At 36.2% G+C, this 23,769-nt stretch overlaps 2 protein-coding genes across 3 annotated transcripts in view; both read left to right on the top strand.

The window, feature by feature from the left end:
- The first annotated feature begins 9,788 nt into the window (after positions 1–9,788).
- Positions 9,789–23,769, top strand: part of LOC129804005 (poly(rC)-binding protein 3) — a 341,188-nt gene continuing 327,207 nt past the window's right edge. The window contains exon 1 of one of the 2 annotated variants that reach the window (XM_055850948.1): positions 9,789–10,670. The gene's annotated coding sequence lies outside the window, so the exon portion shown is untranslated. The remainder of the gene's footprint in view (positions 10,671–23,769) is intronic. The other variant, XM_055850952.1, reaches the window with a different exon arrangement.
- On the top strand, positions 18,493–22,896 carry LOC129801017 (uncharacterized). The gene is made up of 2 exons (XM_055845772.1): positions 18,493–19,886; positions 20,202–22,896. Exons 1-2 carry the CDS (start codon positions 18,493–18,495, stop codon positions 22,894–22,896), a joined length of 4,089 nt encoding a protein of 1,362 aa, XP_055701747.1.

Below are 23,769 nucleotides of genomic sequence, written 5' to 3'. Positions count from 1 at the left end.
CAGGTTCACATATTTTTCAGTGTTTAAATTTTAATTTTTTGCTCTTTTCCAAGACAAATTTGTTGAGTATCTTACCCTACCGCGGTTTGTCATTTGACCGAAAAACGACCAAAAATGATCGGTAGGTTTAGTGTTAATGGTTTTAGAACACGACGAGAATTGGGGAAAACAGTCGTAACAGGAACCTTATTTACATTCTTAACCTACAACCAATTGCTCTTGGCCTGACTCCCCCCCCCCCTGTTCTCTAATTCCACAGCTGGGTCGGCCTCTTTCCCCGAAGCATAAAAGTCAGCATCTTAAGACTTTCCAGGCTGGGTCGTCCTCTTTCTTGCGAACTAGATGGCCGGGCCCCCGGAGCTTATTTAGGCGTATTTGCTTGACGAGAGTTACCCCTCAGTACCGTTCATACATGTCATAGTTGTATAGGCTCCGAAATCGTTCCACCTAACATACGGGGCCAAAAATCCATTGCAGAATCCTCCTCTCAAACGAGGCTAAGCTAAGAGTTCGCAATTCTGTTTGCTAAGAACTCACATTTCAGACAAATACCTGAGAACTTGCCTATACACTGGTCCTATACAGTAGTAGCTTAGTCTTTATCCCTAATGCCTGCTTCAGACTGGAGGTTTAGCCTAGTTCCCGAAGGTCTCAAAAATCTAAATAATAAGCAATTTTATTGATTTTTCATAATGAATCATTTTTTCTTATAATCCAATCCTTAACAACAATTTTCTAAAAACTCGTGTCTGTGTCTGATTACGAACTAGAGTAGTTAAGCGAGATGGGTAAGTCTTAGGTCTGAAGCCCGTATAAGGTTCTGATCTGGAAAATTCATGATACACTGAAATAGGCCCTGTTGGCTTTTATCAGCCATGCGCAAATTTCTTTTGAGATGTTGTTGTTGACCCAAGTTTTAGTCAAAGTTATAGTCTCCCATCGGGAACCTTGTTTGACCGATGCTCTCGGTAGATGTTTCCGGACTTGTTCCTGAGTGAGGCCACCATGTACTTTGTTTCGCCTTCATTTATATGTAACCTGCTCAAACTGGATAAAGAACTCTTGTACAGCTTTGGGATTGCGTTGCACAGTATCGATATCGTCAGAATGGGGTAGGAGCTGCGTGAATTTATTGAGAATGACCCTCTCATGCTTACGCCGAAGTCACGGAATGATTTCTCTAGTCCCAGGTTGAAAAGAGCACATGACAGTTCTTCGCCTTGTCTGAGCCAATCATCCTAATCAGTCCTATAACAGTCTATCAACCTAAAAATGGTACCAGAAATCAACACAAAGACAAGTCGATAATGCAAGCACTTGAGAACAGTAAAGTGCTAAAAAAAAAACAAAATAATTTTTTATTGGAATAGCACCATAAAGTTATCATATTTCCATACGAAAGTACCCCAAATTTTTCAATATCCCATAAATCTTTGGTTTACGAAAGATAGTATTGAATAATTTTTATATTTCTGTGGAAACGAATAAAATTCAATCCTTAACTAGATTGTCATGCAAGAACAGCATCTTTCACAAAAGAAAATCGACATATTCCTTTCATCTGCACATTTTACACCTGCTTCGTTCCTAAAAAGCTCCTTCCTCAGCAAAGACCCCTCTTTTTTTTGTCCCATGATATGCGGGTTGCATCCTTCACACATTGAGTGACATACAATGATTGATTTCCTTGATTCTTTTCCGCACAACTCGCAAAAATGTAGACTATACTGCAAATCAATCATTTTTGCATGTGACTCATCCCTTGGGTGAACTGCCCCCCTACAAAAAAAATGATATAAAGTGGCTGAGGCGCGAGATGGGAATCCCAACAAAAATGGGCAAGGAGTTCTGAAGATTCTTTTCCCATAGCAAGTTCATGAAACTTTCACATTATTAACTTGGGAAACTCTTCAAATTTCATTGAGGGGCGCTGAAAAATTCATGCTACCAAATGCGAAATGGGTTAATAATCTAACATGGTCGTATTTTATCACGATATTTCCCATAATCATTTCATTTCTCTTTTCTTACTCATTTTGCTCTCTGGCAGTCTTTTTTTTTCTTGGGATATTTTCCTTCTTATCCCTGTTGTACCATCACCAACCAGAAGCTCAAGGCACCCTCTCGTATTCAGGTTCTTTTTTTTCTCGTCCAACCCCTCCTGCCAATTCATGCAAACAAGACCATGGGGGGGCGGCACACAAAAAGAGATACAAGAAGAGTTTGCCAAAGTAAATATCATCTTATGGTTCCATATAATGTTATAATGCTTGTGGTAGAATATAATGCGGAGTTTGGAGCTGTTCGGATCGGATTTCCATGAGAGTCAGCGCGTCATCAGCTTCGGGATGTTTCAATGTCTTTCGAGGATATGGGATTAAATACGCAATTATAATTTTATTCTCTAGCTGAAATTAATTTCATTTTCCGACCATCTGCCTGTTTTCCATGTAAACATTTATCCACCCCACTTTCCCATCACCACACGGCTCTCTGAACTTTCCACAGAAGTCAACTTCCGTCCACTCATTAACCCCATTGACTCAGAGACAGATTCTTGCCACCCCCCTGGAGTAGGTGACAAAAGTGTTAAGGGTAAATTTCTCAGTTAAAGTGGATTTTGCGATAGAGTTACTTTTCTAGCCAACTTTCCTTGATGGGGTTTGGTTATTGAAAACGTACTCTCCTCCAAAACCATACACTTTGCTGGGATCATCTTGAAAGCTTAGCAGAGGGGTTATAACTTTTTTTTTGCAGCTCTGAGGGAAAAAGTTCTCAAGAACAATTTAATAAACAGGTTGAGTGAGTAAACTCGAAACAATTGCATTAAATCACATGACAAGGGACAGTTTAACAAAAAAAAAAACTTCCGTCTTGTTGAATTCGTGTTTCAGTGAGTAAGAGTGGCTTCAGACAAGAAAATTCACTTCAGGCTACCAGAGGAATGATGCTGTGGTTACATGGAATTTTCATTATTCTTGATTCGTGGAAATGCCATTTATTAATTCGAAAAAAATTGTGGGAGATAAGAAAAATATTTACAGATGTTTGAAATGTTTTTTTTTTTTGAAATTCTTTTATTGTATTTTTTAATTGACTTTTAAATTTATGGTCTAATTTAATTTAAATACGTCGTTATTGTGGAATATGAAAAATATATCATGCAGTATAAAATCCAATATGTAATCCAAATTAATTTGTCACTAACACACAGTAAAAAAAGATATGTAGACTTGAAAGTAAATTTGTATCCCAACAAATTTTGAAGGTAATGGATTTCAGTTTTAAAGCCGAATAAAGAGCTGTAAATAAGGGGAAGTGGGGCACCTTTGAAATTGGGATTTTCCTCCTATATTTATGTGGAACTGAGCCATATCATAATGTAATTTAGCTTCTCAATCTATTTTTGCAGCTAAATTATATCACGATAATGATCAATTTTATTTAAAAATATGTAAATAATCCCAATTTCAAAGGTACGCACTTTCAAAGGTGCCCCACTTCCTCCTACACATGTTTCAAATGTTTATTTATGAATTAGAATTGATATAATCTTAGACAATAATAATACATGGGTGGCAAAATATACAATGCTTTGTGAAATGCTCGAACTCATGACTTAGTTGCTATATCTTGAAAGACTCAAAAGTACTCTCGCTTTATTTATAGTTTACAGGTTCAGAACCGATTTGCACCAATTTCAAAATCACTCAAAAGGAAAAAAAAATTAATGGTTTTTTACCGGATCATTACCTGTTAACAACTGTTCACAACCGGTTGGAATCGACTAAAACTTGTCAGAAATTTTAAGACCTTTCCAACGAGCTCAAACGTGATACTATAGTAAGGTGGGGTAACTGGATCGTTTTCCGAAGAGTGCTACTTAAACGCTTGTTTTTGGACTGATGAAATTCTTTTTTACTTCTTCTAAATCCATAGAATTATTCACTGTTTCATTCAGAAACATAATATAAAAAAATTATAAAAAATATTAAAGAAAATTTATAAAATAATGATAGTACTGAAATAAGTCAGCATGCACTAATTGGGTCGCCTTCTCGCTAATTCACTTTTAATTATATCTTTGGATTTAAAATTCTTTTTTCACGAGGAAAAAACAATAAATGTTTTCAATCAACCAGCTGTCATTAGCGAAAATATCACTGCTAGAAAATTTTTAGTGAAGAATCCAGCTGGCACAAGATTGAAATGAATCGATTACACTCATTTATTTAATGGATAAAAATATTATTTTTGCTTTTTCTCAAACTTGAATAGTTATATTATGTTACTGTAGTGACTAGGGTAAATTGATACAAGTTGGACAATGGCAAAAGTTGGAAAATTTCGCTGGGACAAGTTGGACAGGCAATTTTTTCTTGATAAATACAGTACTAAATTTTAATTAGTATATTTTTCTATGTTATAGTTTAATTATTTGGTTCCTTGTGCTGCAAATAAAGTGAAAATCCATTCATATGAATAAGATTTAACGTATAAAATTCTCACCTCAATTGACAGTGTAACTTTTCACCGTCGAAAAAATACATCCATCGGCCATTTTATCCTAATAAAAACACAAGAAGAGTGACTTTGGTTTTTCGGTTCTGTTGACATTTCTCAATATTTCTGGCAAATTTTAGTGGAATAAAGTGTTTAATCTCGATAGTTAACGGTACGTAATGGTTTTATTTGATATAATTACTAACTGTATGAAGAAAAAGTGCTTATTTGAAGCGTGAGCAAAAGTGACAAGTTGGACATCCGGAGATACGATTGTATTGCAGGGGTTTTCTTTTTATTTCAGATGGGTAAAAAGGCAAATAAATTGAAAAAGTACAAATCCTATACTCAAGACCAAGTGAACAAAGCACTGGAAGCTTTTCGTCAAGGAAAGTCACTAAGTCAGGTGTCAGTATTATTTGGGGTGCCAAGGACAAAACTTTTTAATAAGCTGACTGGGAAATGTCCGGAAGAATGCTCTGGGGGAAGGCCTCCTACGCTGCCAAAAGATATAGAAGATGAGCTCGTTGAATGGATTTTAGGATGCAGTGACAAGTGGCATCCTATAACAAAAGATCAAGTCCTCAACACTGTGCAAATTATTTGTAAGAAGTTCAAGATTGTCAACGAGTTCACCGATGGAAGGCCAGGATACTCTTGGTTCAAGAGCTTTTTGAACAGATACCCAGAATTGAGACTTCGTACACCAGAAGCATACACAACCCAAAGAGCTGGTATTACCACTGAGTGGTTTGAGAAAACTCATGAATATTTAAAATCCAAAGATCTTCTGGAACTTCCTCCTGATCGCGTCTTTAATCTTGACGAAACGGGTGTAATGCTTTCGCCCAAAGGTGGACAGGTATCTAATATTATTCTATGGAGTTTTTAAATTCATGTTTGAAGAGGCTATGCAAGAAAAAAAAAGAATTAGACTTCAGAAACAGGAAGAAAGGTTCAAAATAAAAGAAGAAAAGGAGCAAAGCAAGAAAATTAAAATATCCAAGAAAAAGATTTAATAAATAATATATATCGAAGCCTTAATGTTTTTTACTTTTTAATTATACACTTTACCCTAGTGGTATAATTGATTCAGTGTGTATGGCATTCAGTAAAAAATCTTGAAACTTGCACAACCTTCCCCTACGCATTGTCCAAATTCCCACGTCCAACTTGTCCCACCCTGTCCAAATTATATTGTTTTGCACTCACGTATTTTTCTTGTATTTAAGAACTTTTCAAACTGTTTTTCAAGAATTTCCATGAAACGGTAATATTCTAGAAGAATCAAGGAGCAAATTTATGTATGTCATCAGGGAAAAATGTATTTATAATGTCTTTAATCTTGTATCAAATTTCGAGCCTCTGGAATTTGTTCCAATTTATGCAACTTACCCTATATTACGGAAATAAAAATAAAAATATTATTTTAAGTGGATTAGTCATAAATGATCCAGATAGCGAAGCGCACTGATTAGCACACTTGACTATATTGGGTTGACAAATACGCTCTTTCAGAGCCTTTTAAACTGTTGATTTTGAAAAACCATTACTAGGAATGATGCAGCGGTATTTTCGTACATGGACGAAATGTCCATCTAGGTAATCTCTAAAACGTATCCAAAAATTAAAAGGTAGATGTGGGAGAAATGAGGTGCATGTTCCCAGCAGTACTCCTTAAAAAGAAGTTACAAAAAAATAATTTGGACATTTAAAACTAAAGACTTTGGCATTTGCATGTAACTAAGCCGAAATTTCGCATATTACCCTAATACTGTTAACTTTCTAGGTAAATACTTTTATAAAATAATGATAAAACTCTTTTAAATAAGCTGTTACGTACTTTTTGTATAATTTAATTTTCATAGAATAATAACATTTTTGATATATAATTGAATTTAAAATAAATGAAATATACTTCTCAATGAAGATAATGATTTATAAATTGTTGCAGAGATTTTGTTGTTAATCTAATGAACTATGCTTCATGTTCATTGATAATATTGAAGTCCTGCTGGATGGTAGATTTTTGGGAAAGAATGCGCTAAAGTTGTCTTTTTCTGCTTTTTCTTTTCAATTAGCCACAATAGACAGTTAATTACTGAAAATTGGTCTGCGATTAACGTTGTGGACAAAGTTTTCTTTTTAACTTTAAATGTGTGAAAAGGTGAAAATAGCATAATTTTCTCCATAACACTCTTTATTGTTCGAACTTTTAGAAGGAAGAATTTTACGACGGAGGGAGTATAACTTTTGTAAACATGCTTTTACGCTTATTAAATATATCACCAAGCATTTTGCAACATTTTGAGATTGTATTAGTAAAATTTTATTAAATTTCGAAATAAGTACCTAAACTTATAGTTCAGTTCATGATTCTTTCCAAATTTTTGAAAAAATTGACTTTAACATTTGGAAACGGAAGATATTTTACATATCTTGATAATTCTCAATTGACAGAATTTTCTTGGTATTTCTTTCAGACCTTTCAGACGATTTATAGTCGATAATTATATGTAAATGCAGGGGCATGACACTTCTTTTTTTTCATATGTTTCTAGCGAGCCGGAAAATTTTTTGAGTTTATTAGCTGTTTTCTGTCATTATAGAATGAATTAGTAAAAAATACTAATACAAAATAAAAGCCAATTTAATAACGAAGAGGCAACCGAAAACCCTAAATTGGCAATCTACGTAGTGTTGGAGATATCTCGTGAAATGTGTACCAAAACAGGGAAAAAATTACACTAAAACTGGTCGCATTTTTCAGAGCTAATGTCACCCCCCCCCCCCCCCTGTGTATATGGACAATATTCCATAACACACAAGATAAGAAACAAATCTGCTGAAAATATAAATCAGTTGCAACTTAGCGTTCATCGCTGTCTTATAATTAACAACCTATCTCCACACCAAATATTAATATTAATATAAGATGAGTTCATATATTCTGTCAGTAGAAGAGGTAAAAAGTTTGGAGTGGTATATCTCAGCTCCTGATGAACATAATTGGATGAGTGAACTATTGTTGGAAAGCTTGGTTCATTAGCTTTCAGAATCTGGTATATGTAATTGGCTATGGGTAAATCATGGTCATCCAGAACCATTTATGTCGAAGAAGACACTTTTTGCAATGTCTTTTTTGACCAGGAGTGTCCCACGATTATCGCACAAGGACTATTTGTTAGAGGAACTCAAAAGGTATAATTTGTGGAAGAAACTTTTTTTTTTGGACATCTTACTTTTTTTATTCATCGACTTTTGCAAGAATTTTAACATTTTACATGCATAGAAAAAAATGACAGAAATCCTTCTATCTCATTTTCTGGACAAACTAATGAAGATATCGACTTGGAATGTTCTAAGTACTCCCCCATAAGTTGATCTAAGGAATCCAAATATCACATCAATTTCATCCCCATGTCTATCCTTCCCCTCCAGAAACCACTCTTTTAGGATTTCAGTAATTTTTTCCTTGCGTTTAACACTTCAAAATTCTTGCAAAAGTCGATGAATAAAAAAAAGTAAGATGTCCAAAAAAAAAGTTTCTTCCACAAATTATACCTTTTGAGTTCCTCTAACAAATAGTCCTTGTGCGATAATCGTGGGACACTCCTGGTCCCAGCAGTGGATGGTCAAAAAAGACATTGCAAAAAGTGTCTTCTTCGACATAAATGGTTCTGGATGACCATGGTTTACTCATAGAAGATTATATATACCAGATTCTGAAAGCTAATGAACCAAGATTTCCAACAATAGTTCACCCATCCAATTATGTTCATCAGGAGCTGAGATATACCACTCCAAACTTTCGACCTCTTCTACTGACAGAATATATGAACTTATCCAATATATTAATATTTCTCAGTAACAATTTTTAAAGAAAAGAATTTGATTATTTTTTTTGGTTCCAATTTTTTGCATTTAATTTTAATAGGATTCTGGAAGATCTTCACTAACTTACTACTATTATATCCCGAATACCTCTAAATCTTAAATAATTATTTCTGCTTTTTTGAAACTTTATTTGAAACCTTGTCTGTTAAAAAATTAGACGAGTTAAGTCACATAGTTAAGCTTGAAACACATATCAAGGCAATACCTTTTTCATTAGCAAATACCGGATATACTGAACATGAAAATACCTCTGTCTTTAGAGCCAAAAGAGACTCAGGCTGATCCCCGAAAATATTTAGCCAGTAGAATTTCGCACTAAAGGATTAGACAAAGGAAATTTATGATAAGGATCTCTATCAACGATCTTAAGCCCTCAAAGTATAGCAGTTTGTAATACATCTTTATTGCTAAATTTTACAGGTTAAATATGCTCGAAGATCAGCCTGTTTCTATTGGAATATTTAGGATCATCCATTAGAGGCCCTTTATACAAATTTCCTATCCTATTTTTTTACTGTAAACTTACAGGCTAAATATTTTCAAGGATCAGCTTGGGTCTATTTAGTCATTTTATCTACAATTTCCAAGTTTTTAAGATTAATATATTTAAATAAAAAAAACAATATATACACAACTTCAGATTAGTTTTTCTATTTAATCGTTTGAATATAAAAATTGATATATTTAGCTAAGAAGTTCTTGCAGCAAATTTTTAAAGTCTTTCTAGGCATTTCAATAACATAACACATCCACGCGTTAGATCAGTATTTCCATTTCCGGGGAAAATATGAAAGCTACGAAAGCAATATCAATGGCATGAGCTTTTCTGTGTGGTGAAGTTTACCTGGGAATTTTGAGTCAAGTGGAGTTGGTGAATTGTATTAGAAAGTTGTTCTAAAGATTGACAAAGGTAAATCAAATACAGTGAATTATGGTTGTGCTGTGAATCTTCTGTTCATCATTAATATTCTTGCTTCACATTCATCTCACTTCCATTATTCATCCATTTCATATCACTTAACCCCTTTTTCTGTCCTTCGTGCAAACATACTGCATTTCCCTCTTCGATGAGGGGCAACATCATGACAGAGAGGAGTCTATGATGCTGCAAAAGAGCTTCCTATTGCTGTTACCACCCTCACATGGGGGTTTAGGTTAATGTGGCTGAAGCACACCTGTCGAAGAGTTGTTGTAACTCTTGGACTAGGTGTTGTCCTTGTTTAGCATCGCGACGTCGCAGTTTGCGCCAAAATATTCGCAACAGTGCAGCAGTGTGGAGTGTTCCTGGTGTCATCACCGAACACCGACGATGTCCCCTCGGTACCAAGCACGTCGAGACGCTAAACTGGTGGAGAATACTTTGGTGTGTTTGGCCAAAAACATACTCTCCTCAGTCTTCTGTGCGATTTCGATCTGTGCGGGCGTGCAGACGCGCTTTCAATTAAAAGTTCTCTTGTTCCGCCATAATCCAATCAACTCCCCTCCGGTATCCCGTGTTTACTACACAAAAGATAAGCTACAAGCTCAACTAATTGGCAGGAGGAGCTATAGCTAGAGGAGCCACCGCGATCAACAATTGGACCTTCTTGAAGGATTCTCACATTCATAAATTGTCTTGTATCTCTTCTACAAAAACAACCGGTCAAATTGTTGAATCACAAATCTTCTCATCATCTCCACTGTCTCTTACGGTTAGATACCACCAATTTACTCTATTAGCCAAAATATTTGCCTCATATTGAGAATAATATCAGAGAGTGAGAGAGAGAAAGATATTGAGTGCACGTGAAGCTTTAAAGTATCAGCTGAAAAAAAAATTAAACCACGCGTCAATAACAGGAAAATCATCAACTGAAAGCTCTGGTACCGGAAGATTGTCTTCGGCGACAAACGGCTGGGATATTTCCATTAAAGGAAAAAACAGGAGAATTGTGGTGAAATCGGAAATCCTCTTCAATTTCCAGTAGATTTCCCTGATATCGCGATACTCTTTGCCTGTCTTTCGCTTTCGCTTTAGTGTGTTGTGCAAGAACCAACCACAATATCCCATCTAAAGCTATAACCCCAGCTAAAAGAGAAAGTTTCGTATACTCAAATAACGGTGAAAAAGCTCCAGCAAAAGTGACTAATTGAATAGAAAAGTTGAGAGTAAAAAAAAACCGCGACAATTGAATATAGTGAACTAGAGAGTTAATTTTTGTGCTTCTGTGGACATTTCTCGGCAAAAAGAACATCCCTTCGGAGTTGCTCCCAGACACTATATTTTGCATGTAAGTATTATTGAATTTACTCAAGAGTAATTACCCATCCAAAATGATTCTTGTCGCTCTTTTGCACCCATCTAATTACACTGAGAAAATTGACTTTCCTTTACGACATCCGTCTCCGTAGAAGGAGATTGACAATTCCTTTCGAAGGGAGAGTAATTGATGGAAATTTCCCAAAAATAAAACATTTCAACGAAAAAAAATCTTGCTCACAAACTGGAAAATTCTGAGAGAAAAACTCCACCAAAATGTTGTACACAAAAATAATAAGTTTCCTTCAATGTGTTTGTTATTAATCATTAAAATTATTTTATGGGAAATGTTACATTTCAGGAATTGTTGTTCCAAATGGTTTCTTAATAATATTTCTTTATTATATTTATATTTCCGAAAGATTTCTAATAAATCTAACGAATTTGTTTGAGTAGAGAAATATCTTCTTTGAAAAATAAATTTACAAACAAAAATAGAAAATTTTAGGGGAATGAAATCAAAATGTTTACATTTAATCTTTAAAGGACAATCTAGTTTTGTAAACTATATGTACTTTCTTGCGTACTGTTCATGCATTTTAGTTCAAATAGATTTTTGTTTTAATTTTTTTTTTCAAAGTAGAAGAGGATGTAATGCACCGCGCACAATAAATTTTGTTTTGTAAACACGCTTTTGTTTTGACATTTCAGTGAAAATGAAAGAGATATATGTCTTGTTATCTCACTGATTTTCACAAATTTCGAAAATAGTTTCGAAATATGTTTTTCGAAAATATGTTTACAAAACAAAAGTTATTGTGCATTGAGCATAATGCCTAGCACATGGTTACTTTTATTTTAATCATATTTTGGCATATAAATTATGTAAATTATAGAAGTGAAAGAAATCTGGATATAGTCATCTCGCTCACTCACATGGAATATTTTGAACACATATTTACCAATAAAACTTATTTCAAAAATGTTTCAGAAAATGAATATGAACTTGAACTATTTAAAATGTTCCATTCGTTTCCTTTGAGTTTTTTCCCATTTCGTATGTGCTGTTATATGATTGAAAAATTATTGAGGCTCAAGTCAAAAAGGTCTGTCCGTTTTTGGGAAATAAACGATATTCTTCTGAAAATTCCAAGTTTGACATTTTATTTTTTGAAAACGACTTAGCCGATCTTAAAGAAGTTTAAGCTCAAGGTCGATGTATGACTTAAGGTTTAAATTAAATATTTTCAGATTTATCTGTTTTAGATGTCACATTTGGTATATAGCTTCTTATACAAACTTATCGATTTTAAAATCCATATAGTAGGATTGGAGGAACGTCTGATCGACAGGGAACCTCTATTGACACTTTTGGCAAAATGTTGAAAATTATTTAATATATCTAGTAAAATATAAGTAATATAACGTTTTTTTCTGTAATATATCTTGTACTATAAACAGAGATGTTCAAATTTTATATCCCAAATGGTACAGATTAGGGTGTCAATAGGTGCTGACACGAGTTCTTAAAGTGTCAATAGACGTTCCTTTCACCCTAATACAGGTCAATAATATGAAAAGTTTTTTTCGTATAAAGAAAAATTAACGGCATTTTCGGAGTTCTTGTGAGCCTTGATACCCATGATATTACCGAAGAGACATAGTTCGTCACATCAAGTTTCTGACATACCTTAAAATATGAGTTTTTAAGGAATGGATTGAATTATCTTACAAAATTCCTGTTTTACAGTAACAGTTTAACTTATGTTGTTAGAATAAATGAATAATTTCTAAAAGAGGTTTTAAAGAAGATTTTCCTCAAGCAAACTATATTCTTATCCCTTCATTTTCCTGTAAATATTCATATTTTCCTTATAAATCGTTAAAGGGATTCAAGGGAAAACCAGGAAAAAAGTGGGAAAAATGATAGAAAAAACTATTTTTTTTTTAACTTATCTTTTTGCAAATTGATTGCCTGTAATCCGTAGATCTTTTTTTCTTGATTAAAAAAAATATTTTGTCTTCTTTCATCTTCTTATAACTATGCAATTTTAACCTAAATTGTAAATTCAAAGATACATATTTTTTCTTATTACTTATCGCCATTTTTATGAATATATTGACCATTGAAAATTTTAAAAATGCATGGTAATCTAAATGTAACTGGATAATATGAAGTTTGTTGCACGTATTTCACCATTTTGATTAACTTTTTTAAATGAGGCAATAAACTTTTGATGCATGAAATATGAGCAACTTTTCCAAAATAATTATTTTTTAGATGAAATAAAATGGAATATTTTTTTGAAATACATCGACAGATTACAGTCTATTAATTTTCAAAAATAAAATTAAAAAAAAAGTATTTTTTCTTTCATTTTTCCCGTTTGATTTCCCGAACGTATATGCAGCAACTAACTTCTAACACCTACTCTATATTTTTGCAAGTGAGAAACTACGCTATCTTTTTCGACTTATCAGTAACATAAGTGAGAAGAAAACCATTAACCGTTTGTTTACAAAATCAGTTAATGAGTCTATTTACACCACCGCATTAGATTTAGAATTCAGATAGAACTGTCCCAAAATCGGATTTTAAGACAATTTAGTTTCAATCTAATGAGACAATGTAAATGACTTAATTGATACCCTTTAGATTGGTTTCTTACATGAAGACGCAATTGCCCCAAAATCGTATTTTGGGACAATTCAATCTCAACCAAATGCGGTGGTATAAATGACCTGAATTACATTATTTACACTCTGCGACAAAATTGGTGTTCGTAATGTGTTGAATAACTTTTATATTTAATTTTTAGATAAATCATCACATAAAAATAAGCCTTATATATCGCTCCTTGGAAATTACAAGGGGCCAACTAGTTTTCGGCAATTTTTCAGGAGACAGCATGAAAGATTCAACTTTGTGTAAATAAGTATCTCAATTTAATGACTGAACAAAAACAATTTATTTCTTTTCTATTTGTATGAGCACTAATATAAACATCGAAACTTTTATATTTTTACCTTTCAAAATGTTTTTTAATGAGTTAGCTCCTTGTCGTTCTAAATGATGTGCAAATTTTGCTGAAATTAGAATGACAAGGGATCAACTTGCTTGAGTTTAGTCCCCTGTTTAACAAAAATTTGAACGATGAATATATTTTGTGCCTCTTTACTTCAAACAAAATTATGCAAGTAATCAAAGCGAATAAAATTTTGAAAAACTTTTCTAATAACGGAATTTAATGACTTATATCATCTAAAAATTAATTAAACTGTATTTTTAAGTGCATTAGAATCTTAAAATCGCAAAATAGTGAGTTGACCCCTTGTAATTTCCAAGAAGCGATATTTAAGGTGTAGCAGAATGGAAAATACTTGATATCGTGACATTGATACTATATTTCTAAAGTACTTTCGCAATACATTTACATTATGAGAAATTTTGGAGGTGAAAAATCAAGGGATTAATTACACTGCTCTCTCGGTGGAGTTTGTTATTTAATTTATAAAACTTGGCAAGAGAAATTTATCCTAAAGTGACATGCACTCAGGGTTTAGAATCATCAGTTATAGGCCCTTAGCATAAATATCCTTTATTTAATGCTTTATTTCCAAATTTGACAGGCTAAATATACTCAATGATTGGCCTGGATCTATTTGATTGTTTACGATGTTCAGTTATTAAACTTTGCAATCAGTAAAGAATTTGAGCAGTGAACATAAAAAACAGGCAATTGGAGATCCCTCTAAAATATATTATGTGATATAATATTTATTTCGTATTCTAAATAATTAAATATTTAAAACTAATTTAAAAAAAGTCAACTGGATCAGTTACTCAACGAAGCTTTAAAGGCAATGGTATCATGAAGGTTTTAGCAATGGAAAAAATAGAGTTTTTTCCATTCTCAGACAATACTTAAATATTACATCTAGGCCTTTTAACTGATCAAAATTTAATATTTTATTTACGCAATTTTAATTACTTAGCAATTTTGGTTTGTTTTACTACTCTTTCGGTTATAACTTTTAATTCTTGTATCCCAAATACGGGTAAGATTTTAATTCACTCGTTAACAGAAAACGCACTACCTTCGGACGACTCAAGCTTCTAACAATTATTTTTTTAATGTCTTTTAAATATTAATGCTATATAATTATAATTCAATATCTAGTACAATGCCTCAAAATTTCAGACAAGAGCCATGGGTTAAATCCTTAAGAACATAAAAAATGAGTTGTCCGAAGCTTGAGTCATCCGAAGGTAGCGCGCTTTACCATGCATACAATAAGATGTTTATTTCTAAAATATATAAAATTTTTCTCACTTACTGTCAGAAATGACGCAAACATTTAATAAAAATAAGGAAAACATTTCCGAAAATGAGTAGGAAAATTTTTCTAAAAACAAAACATGAAGCTGAACAAATGCTCCGAAATAAATCTACCGTAAATTTTACATGAAATAGCAGAAATGTAAACAAATACACAAAATAGTAATGCATGTAATCTCCTGATACAGGGGTTTTATGCATAATGTGCACAATATTATATTCCATCTCTAATTCACCATTCTCCAAGAGTTATAGTATAATCTTAAAGGATATCACATTTACGTCAAATTGCAATGCCTCTGTAGCTTTTTGTATCAGAGGAGGATTCATGTTAAAAATTCCATGTTTCACTGCTAAAGTGTAATTCAGAGGCTCACCATGAAAGCTCACCTTGGAAACCCTCGAGTTATGTTTGCGGAAAAAAGGAATCATGTCGTGCTGAAATGAAACGTGAAAACTTAGTTTTCTCAAATTATTCTTTTTCTTTTTATACTTTTTTTCTTCTTCTGCTCTATCATATGGATACTTTTCATCGGTATCACCAGTAGAAAATGTTCTTCGTCTCGAAACTTAAATTGCTCTCACCACGTTAGTGCAAATTGAATTCGCGTCGGCAGTTTGAGGAAGAAACTGAACAAGCGAAAGAATGGGAATAGCACAAGATGAGGTTGAAATTTGAAATAAGACTGAAAGACAAACTACTTCAGAATGCCCTTTTTACTGTGATCCTTTCATAAAATCACAGCTACTGTCAGGAATGTTGTACTTACATTTTTTAGTGGAACCCTTCACAGAAAATAAAAAAGGGGTTAACATGATTTTGTCTCATTTTCACAAATTTCTACCTCTTTTTACTCTCTTTAGGGGACCAATAACAGGATCTTGATATAACAGGAAGTCTTCAATTTAGCCTTTAGAGAACCAAATTTTTAAGGACATGTTTTTGAGCTTGTTTAAATAGACATTTAAACTAAATAAAGAATTGTGTTGGACCTTGTGATCCTTACTGTTTTCCAAAGACTAAAGTCAAAAATCCTTAGTTAGCGTATATTTCAATTAATTGGGAGAGGCTTATAGAAGAAAAAACGGTTATGATCCGATAACTATCTTTATTTGAAATTCAATTATGTGTAGTATTGTAGTGCAATTTATTGCCTCATCACCTATATGATCAATTCTTGTAACAATATGGAAATACACACACAGACTATCTAAGAATTGTTGATTTGGCTAACACGTAAGTTACGACAATTGCTTATCCAAGTAACAATATAAGGTTCTACATTGAAAAAGATTTGTAAAGTGATCAAATGGATTTTGATTTAATTTTGTCAAAGATCTTGTTTTCAAAAATTCGACAAAAATTTTTAAAACAATATTTTTTCTTTTAAATATAATACCCGCAAACTTTTAACAAGATCAAATTGGCAGCCGATTTAACAAAACTTTTAAATAATCTTTGTAGAATAACATCCTTTTGACAAAATGTCTTGTTAGTATGACAGAACTTTTTTTTAGAGTAAGGGAAAGTGCGCTATCTTTGGACGACTCAATCTTTGAACGACTCATTTTTCAAAATATTTTAATGAATTTTACACATTATAATATTACATTTCAATAGCTAGTACAATGCTTCAAATTTCCAGAAAAGAGTCATGGATTAAATTCATTAAGAACATAGAAAAAAATTGAGTTGTCTGAATCTTGAGTCGTCTGACTTAAGATCAGACAGCTCAGTCACTTGTAACCCTCAATAAAAATATAACCAGAAAAAGAAACTCTACTAAATACTCGACCTCATAAGCTGCTTCTTTCATGAGTCGTACCGTAAACTAATAATTAATAAAATAGTAATAACTATGTGTTCAGAAATAAAGTGTGTACTACTTCCTTACTTCTTTTTAAAATTCTCTACAATATCTGTCCAACTACTTCCTAATATAATTCATCATCATCATCATGATCATTTTAACCGTTTATCCCTACTGGGGTCGCGGGTCCAAGGTATCCAAATTAGCAGCTCACGCTTGTCGATCCTCCGCCACTTCATGAAGATGTTCGGGTTCGATCAAAAGGCGCTCCAAGGAAAGATTCTGAATTTGATTCAGCCACCTTGTCCTTGGTCTGCCTTGAGGTCGACGCCTCGTCACAATGACTTGCATAGTGCATAGTTTTCCTGGGGAATCTTTTTCTATCCATGGGCTGAACGTGTCCATACCATCGAAGTTGTGATCTCTCAACCCGGAGAAGCAATTCCTCGACTCTTAGTTCCTCGATCTCAATGAGTGATTCTCTTAACCGCTAGGAACTACCTTATCGCGGGGGCTTGTACTCGCGATCGTACTTTTTCAGTTACCCAAATCTTGTGACCATAGGGGAGTATAAGAATGAACACAGCTGTGAAATATTTGATTGAATTATAATTTTGTAATCCGTTAAAAAGAAATTTGAATTTGGAGAAAAACGCAGTAGGCGTTGAAACAATTGGTAGTCTGTGAAAATTATGCAACTGTGAAGGCAGTGAAAATTTAATTGAATAAAGAATTCAACTATTATCTACATTTTCCAAATAATTTACATTTGGTGGTCCATCGGAGACGGATTGGACTGGACAGGATGTTCAGGACACCGAGGAAAAGCGATCGGGTGAACAAAGGCGTTCCACCCAAGAGATATGGATTCGAAGAGTCTCCACACGAGGGGGAGGCTGAAGCGGAGGATTTCCGCGAGACAGAGAAGTCTCTATTGGATCTAGAGATCTCTGAAACCAGGATGAAGCTGGAACTGATCCAGCTGGAAAAGAAGAAGGCACTTGAGGCCATGGGAAGTCGATCAACTTCAACACCGAAATTTTCACCCAAGTATGCTCCGCGAATTGAGCCATTGGATTCTGATGACACAGATGATGATCTGGAGACTCACTCTGCAGCTTCCCTGAGGAAGGAGTATACCTCAGACATGAAAATGTTCATGTCAAGGCAAACTATGATGAAAGATATGAAAACCTTCGACGGAAGCTACCAGGAGTGGCCAATTTTCTCCAGCTGGTGGAACAGCACAGCGACAGCGTGTGAATTCACCCAGGAAGAGGCTTTGACACAGCTCGAAAAATGCCTGAAGGGAGATGCCCGGGAGACGGTTCAGTTCCTGCTGCACGATTCGAGGAATCTGCAGCTGATTCTCGACAAATTGGAGAAAAGGTTTGGACGTCCGGAATTCCTCATCATGACGATGATGGAGAAGGTGAATGAGCTGCCTCCGGTGAAGGAGGAAAAGCCTGAATCCGTGATGAAGTTTGCCTCAGCTGTGAGCAATCTGGTGTCGTCCCTGGAGGTAATGGGTAAGAGAAATTATCTTGATAATCCTCAATTAATGCGGGAAGTTGTGAACAAGCTTCCACTTTCCATGAAAATTCAGTGGTCAGAATCAGAGGAGGCTGAGATTGGTTCTTATGTAACCATGAAAACTCTTGCTGGGTGGTTGAACAAAAAAGCAGAGGCTGCTGTGAATCGTATGATTCTCTGTGGGGAATGTCCCAAGGGAAAAGACAAAAATGGTCCAGAGAAAAAGTCCAAAGTCCTTGTTACAGCTGAGGCTGTTTTGAAGCCATGTAATCTTTGTAATTCCACTGAGCACATGGCCAAAGATTGTGGGAGTTTTGTTAAAGCATCTGTGGACCAAAGATGGAAGATTTTGACAAGCAAGAAGCTTTGCTTCCTGTGCTTGGGCAAAAATCACAGTGCCCCTGAATGTCGCAAAAAGCAAAAATGTAAAATCAATGATTGCGGCAAAAAACATCATGAGATGCTCCACAAAGAAGTTGAACAGAGTGTTCAGCAGACTGAAGCAAATCCCTCTACTTCAGTGACTGTAGATGGCCAGGGAAGTAGCTCAGCTACTGTCAGTGGAAATCATGCCAGTAATTCGGGAGGTCCGAAAGCATCAGCTGATGTTTCCGGAAAAGTGGTGCATGTCAATGCGCAAGCGACAGTACCGAGAATGTTGATGAAAATCTTACCAGTGTACGTTACAGGTCCCAGAGGAACTATCAAAGTTTATGCCTTCCTAGATGAGGGATCTACTATTACAATGGTGAAGGACACTCTGGCAGATAGAATGGGCTTGACTGGACCTAACAAACCGCTGAGATTCCAGGGAGCATCTGGATTGCCACAAATTGACAACACCTCGAAAAGTGTTGAGATGAAAATTAGAGGCACATTTTCTCATGCACGAGAATACACCCTCTACAATGTGAGAACTATGAAAGAAATGAGCTTGCCACAGCAGACAGTGAATGTTCAGAAATTAGCCCAAGATTGGAGATTTTTGAGTGAGAGACATGTCGAAGACATGGTGGAAGCTGAACCAGAAATCCTCATTGGACTCGATAATGTGGCATTAATCACATCCCGAGAAGTGATACACGGTCCATGGGATGCCCCATATTTGGCTCGAACTTTATTGGGATGGGTCATTATGGGGAAAGTCGCTAATTCCATTGACAATATGGAGAGCAATTATACAGTTTTGGACATTGAACGTGCAGATGATTTGTACGAAATGGTCAAGGAATCTTTTTCCACTGAGGCTTTTGGAGTGAAGTCCAATATGGACACGACGTATTCTCGTGAGGACAGAAAGGCTCTCAAATACATGCAGGAGAATACTAAGAGGGCTTTAGATGGACGATTTGAAGCTGGCCTTCTGTGGAAAGAGGGTGAGTCTCCAAAAATGCCCGAGTCACGACAAGCCGCTTTTAAGAGGCTTCAACACACTGAGAAAAAGCTGGATCGTGACAAGGATTTGGCTGAGGCTTATTGCCAAAAGATTGATGATCATCTTCAAAAAGGTTACCTGAAGAAATTGGAGGATGTTGATCGACAGATTCCCATGGAAAAAGTGTGGTACATTCCTCATTTTCCAATATCCCATCCCGCCAAGAAAAAGTTGAGGATTGTGTTTGATTGTGCTGCGAGATCGAATGGCGTAGCCCTCAATGATGTGTTAGTGAAAGGGCCTGATCTTCTGAAGCCATTGCCAGCGGTCTTAGGGAATTTCAGACGTGGACAATATGCATTCATGGGAGACATTCGAGAAATGTTTCATCGTGTCCATGTGAAAGCTGAAGATCAGAACTACCAGCGCATTCTGTGGCGAGGAATGGAACGGAAAATAGAACCAGAAGAGTATAAATTGACGGTGCTTACTTTTGGTGCAAGTTGTTCTCCTGCCCTCGCATCATATGCAAAAGAAGTCAATGCAAGAGACTTCCAGGAAGAGTATCCAGAAGCTGTGCAGGAGATTCTTAATCACACGTACTGTGATGATTACCTTGGCACATCAGAGACAACGATGGAAGCACAGAAACTAATCAGTGATGTAGTGAAAGTGTTCAAATCCGGAGGGTTTGATATTGTGAATTGGTGTGCTAATGACATGCAAGTGCTAAAAAATTTAGCACAAGATCAGCTGAGTGCAAAAGTGGTGAATTTTGAGAGCAATGTTTCCGAGAGAGTTCTGGGAATGCTTTGGCTCCCAAATGAAGACGTGTTTACGTTTCAAGTGAATTTCCGACAAGTGTCAGCTGATATTCTCTCAGGAGAGAGACTCCCAACAATGCGAGAAGTGCTTCGACTGATCATGTCGATTTTCGACCCTTTGGGATTCATCGCAGTGTTTGCAGTGAAAGGAAAGATTTTCCTACAAGAAATGTGGAAGCAAAAGCTTGGCTGGGACACAGAAATTAGTGGTGATTTAGTGATTCAGTGGAGGAAATTCCTCAAAGAATTAAAAGAAATTGAAGAAGTGAAAGTGCCCCGATGTTTTTCTGTGAACCTTCCAAAGGCTCACCTGATTGAACTTCATGTGTTTGGAGATGCGAGTGAAAAAGCTTTTGCAGCAGTGGCGTATTTACGCATAGTGTTTGATGAGGGCTCAGATGTTTCATTGGTGTGTGCACGGTCTCGTGTCGCTCCTTTGAAACAAATGAGTATTCCTCGAATGGAGCTTCAAGCAGCAGTGTTGTGTGTGAGACTGGCCAAAACCATCCGAGAGTTCTTAGAAGTGAGAATAGACAATGTAGTGTTTTGGTCAGACTCAATGACTGTCCTAAAGTGGATAAGAAACGACAACAGGCGCTTCAAAGATTTTGTTGCGCATCGCCTTGGTGAAATCGAAGAAAACAGTGAAGTGAAATCCTGGAGATGGGTGCCAACGAAGATGAATGTAGCAGATTTGGCTACTCGTGCGAGTACAAGTGATCTTTCACCTGAATCTGTCTGGTTTCGTGGCCCATCATTCCTGAAAAAAGACTCAAGTCAGTGGCCTGTAGAAAAGTGCAGTGATTCTCGATTGGAAGATGATGAAGTGGAAATAGTGAAGACAATAATCAAGCCAAAAAAGGATGTGAAATATCCACTTCCTGATGTGAAAAGATTTTCAAAGTGGTGGAGATTGCTGAGAGCAACAGCTCAAGTGAGAAACATTGCCAATTGTTGGCTACAAAAAGTGCGTGATCGTTTGAATCACAACAGTGTTAAAAGAGTCTTGCCATCACTGACCGTTGAGCATATTCGTGAAGCGGAAAGTGAGTGGTACAAAGAGGCTCAAAGTGAGTACCATGGGTTAAGTCTAACCGACAAGAAAAGCAGAGTGTACGGCCTTTCGCCATTTTATGATGACGAAGGTGTTCTACGAATGAATTCGAGGCTCACAAACAGTGAGTTTCCAGGCAAGTTTCCAATTATCTTGCCACCGAAGCACAAGGTTACTAGGCTGTTGATTATGGAATCTCATGAGCGCCATCTGCATTGTGGGCGTGAGCAAGTATTGAATGATTTGCGTTTGAGATTCTATATTCCACAGATGAGAGCAGCTGTGAGGAAGGCCTGGAATGATTGCCAGTATTGTCGAAACCGAAGGGCTCAGGTTTCGATCCCAGAGATGGCTCCACTACCTGAAGCGAGAGTGAGTGAACATCTTCATGCATTCACTCACACTGGAATGGACTACTTCGGCCCACTTTACGTAACTGTGGGTAGACGTAGAGAGAAGAGATGGGGTGTTATATTCACGTGTATGGCCAGCCGTGCTGTACATCTTGAGATTGCCTATTCCCTCACTACTGATAGTGCAATAATGGCTATAAGAAGATTTTTGTGTCGCCGTGGCCCAGTGCGACACATTTACTGTGACAACGGGACGAATCTCAGAGGTGCAAGTGTAGAGATGAGAACAGCCGTTGAATCCATAGATGACAACAAAGTGAGGGAAGATTTGCTCCGAAAGATGATAGAGTTCCACTTTATCCCCCCAGCTGCTCCGCATATGGGGGGGAGCTGGGAACGCTTGATTCGATCAGTCAAGAACAGTCTTGATGTGATCCTGAAGGAACAATTTCCGACAGATGAGGTACTGCAGACGCTATTCACCGAGATTGAGGGGATGCTCAACAATCGCCCTCTGACTCACGTCTCGGTAGACCCAGATGATCGAACAGCATTAACCCCTAATCATTTGCTCCATGGGGGAGCATTGGACAACACACAACCTGGAGAGTTCACGGACCGTGACATGATTTTGCGTAAGGCTTGGCGCAAATCCCAGAGGCTTGCAGACATGTTTTGGAAGCGATGGTCGAGGGAATATCTCCCTCAATTGGCGAAACGCTCGAAGTGGCACGACCAAGGACGACAGCTTCAAGTTGGGGACGTAGTATTGGTTACTGATGAGAATGGGCCTAGGAGCCAATGGCCACTTGCAATAGTTATCGAAGTACGGCCTGGGAAAGATGGGAAAATTCGAACTGTGGTAGTACAGACGACCAAAGGGAAGTACTGCCGCCCAGTGACAAAGATAGTGCCTCTTGATGTGGGTGCGGACCGCACCGAGGGGGAGTGTGAAATATTTGATTGAATTATAATTTTGTAATCCGTTAAAAAGAAATTTGAATTTGGAGAAAAACGCAGTAGGCGTTGAAACAATTGGTAGTCTGTGAAAATTATGCAACTGTGAAGGCAGTGAAAATTTAATTGAATAAAGAATTCAACTATTATCTACATTTTCCAAATAATTTACAACAGCTTTGAAAACCGATAATTCAGCCGTATGGCTGAGTTCGGCTTTGCTCACCACCCCTCCTCCAAGCTCCTTCATTACTGCAGAAGATTGATCGATTCGTGACGATAGTTCGGTGTTTTACTATCACTCGTGAATAACACCAAAGTACGAATATAATTATCTTGACGAAACCATTTTTTCAGTTAGGGCATCGTAGTTATAACTTCGTGCATACACCAAATTTAGTATGGTATGGTTACCTTTAAAAAAAATAGTACAATTTATCACCCTAATAAAGGACTTCGAACTACTCCTGGAATTTAGAGTGATGTCTCCGGTGATTGCCAGTGAAAATGTTAGTCACCCTAAGATGAAAACACTTTTTTAGTTTTGCCCAGAGCTTTCGATCCTAATGGGGGTCTTCTTCAGTGTTCAACTAAATTGTGTTTCCAGAGTCTTTCTTAGGGATCGTGTGGTTCATGGGGTTCCAGATCATCACCAACAGGATGTCAGTGTGGGGCGGCTTTCCTTCTGGCTGGAGATCATTTCTCAACTATTTTTGTACTTTTTGGTGGTTTTCTCTGACGAAAACTTACTTTTGTGGCTAACTAATTTTCTAAGTTAGAGACAAAGACCAACCGCCACAAAAGTTAGTTTTTGTCAGAGAAAACCACCAAAAAGTTCAAAAATGGTTGAGAAATGGTCTCCAGAAGGAAAGCCGCCCCACAC

This window comes from Phlebotomus papatasi, chromosome 2, assembly GCF_024763615.1.
Source record: "Phlebotomus papatasi isolate M1 chromosome 2, Ppap_2.1, whole genome shotgun sequence".
In the NCBI taxonomy this organism is placed as follows: Eukaryota; Metazoa; Arthropoda; class Insecta; order Diptera; family Psychodidae; genus Phlebotomus; species Phlebotomus papatasi.
This window is presented reverse-complemented; position numbering and strand designations above follow the sequence as displayed.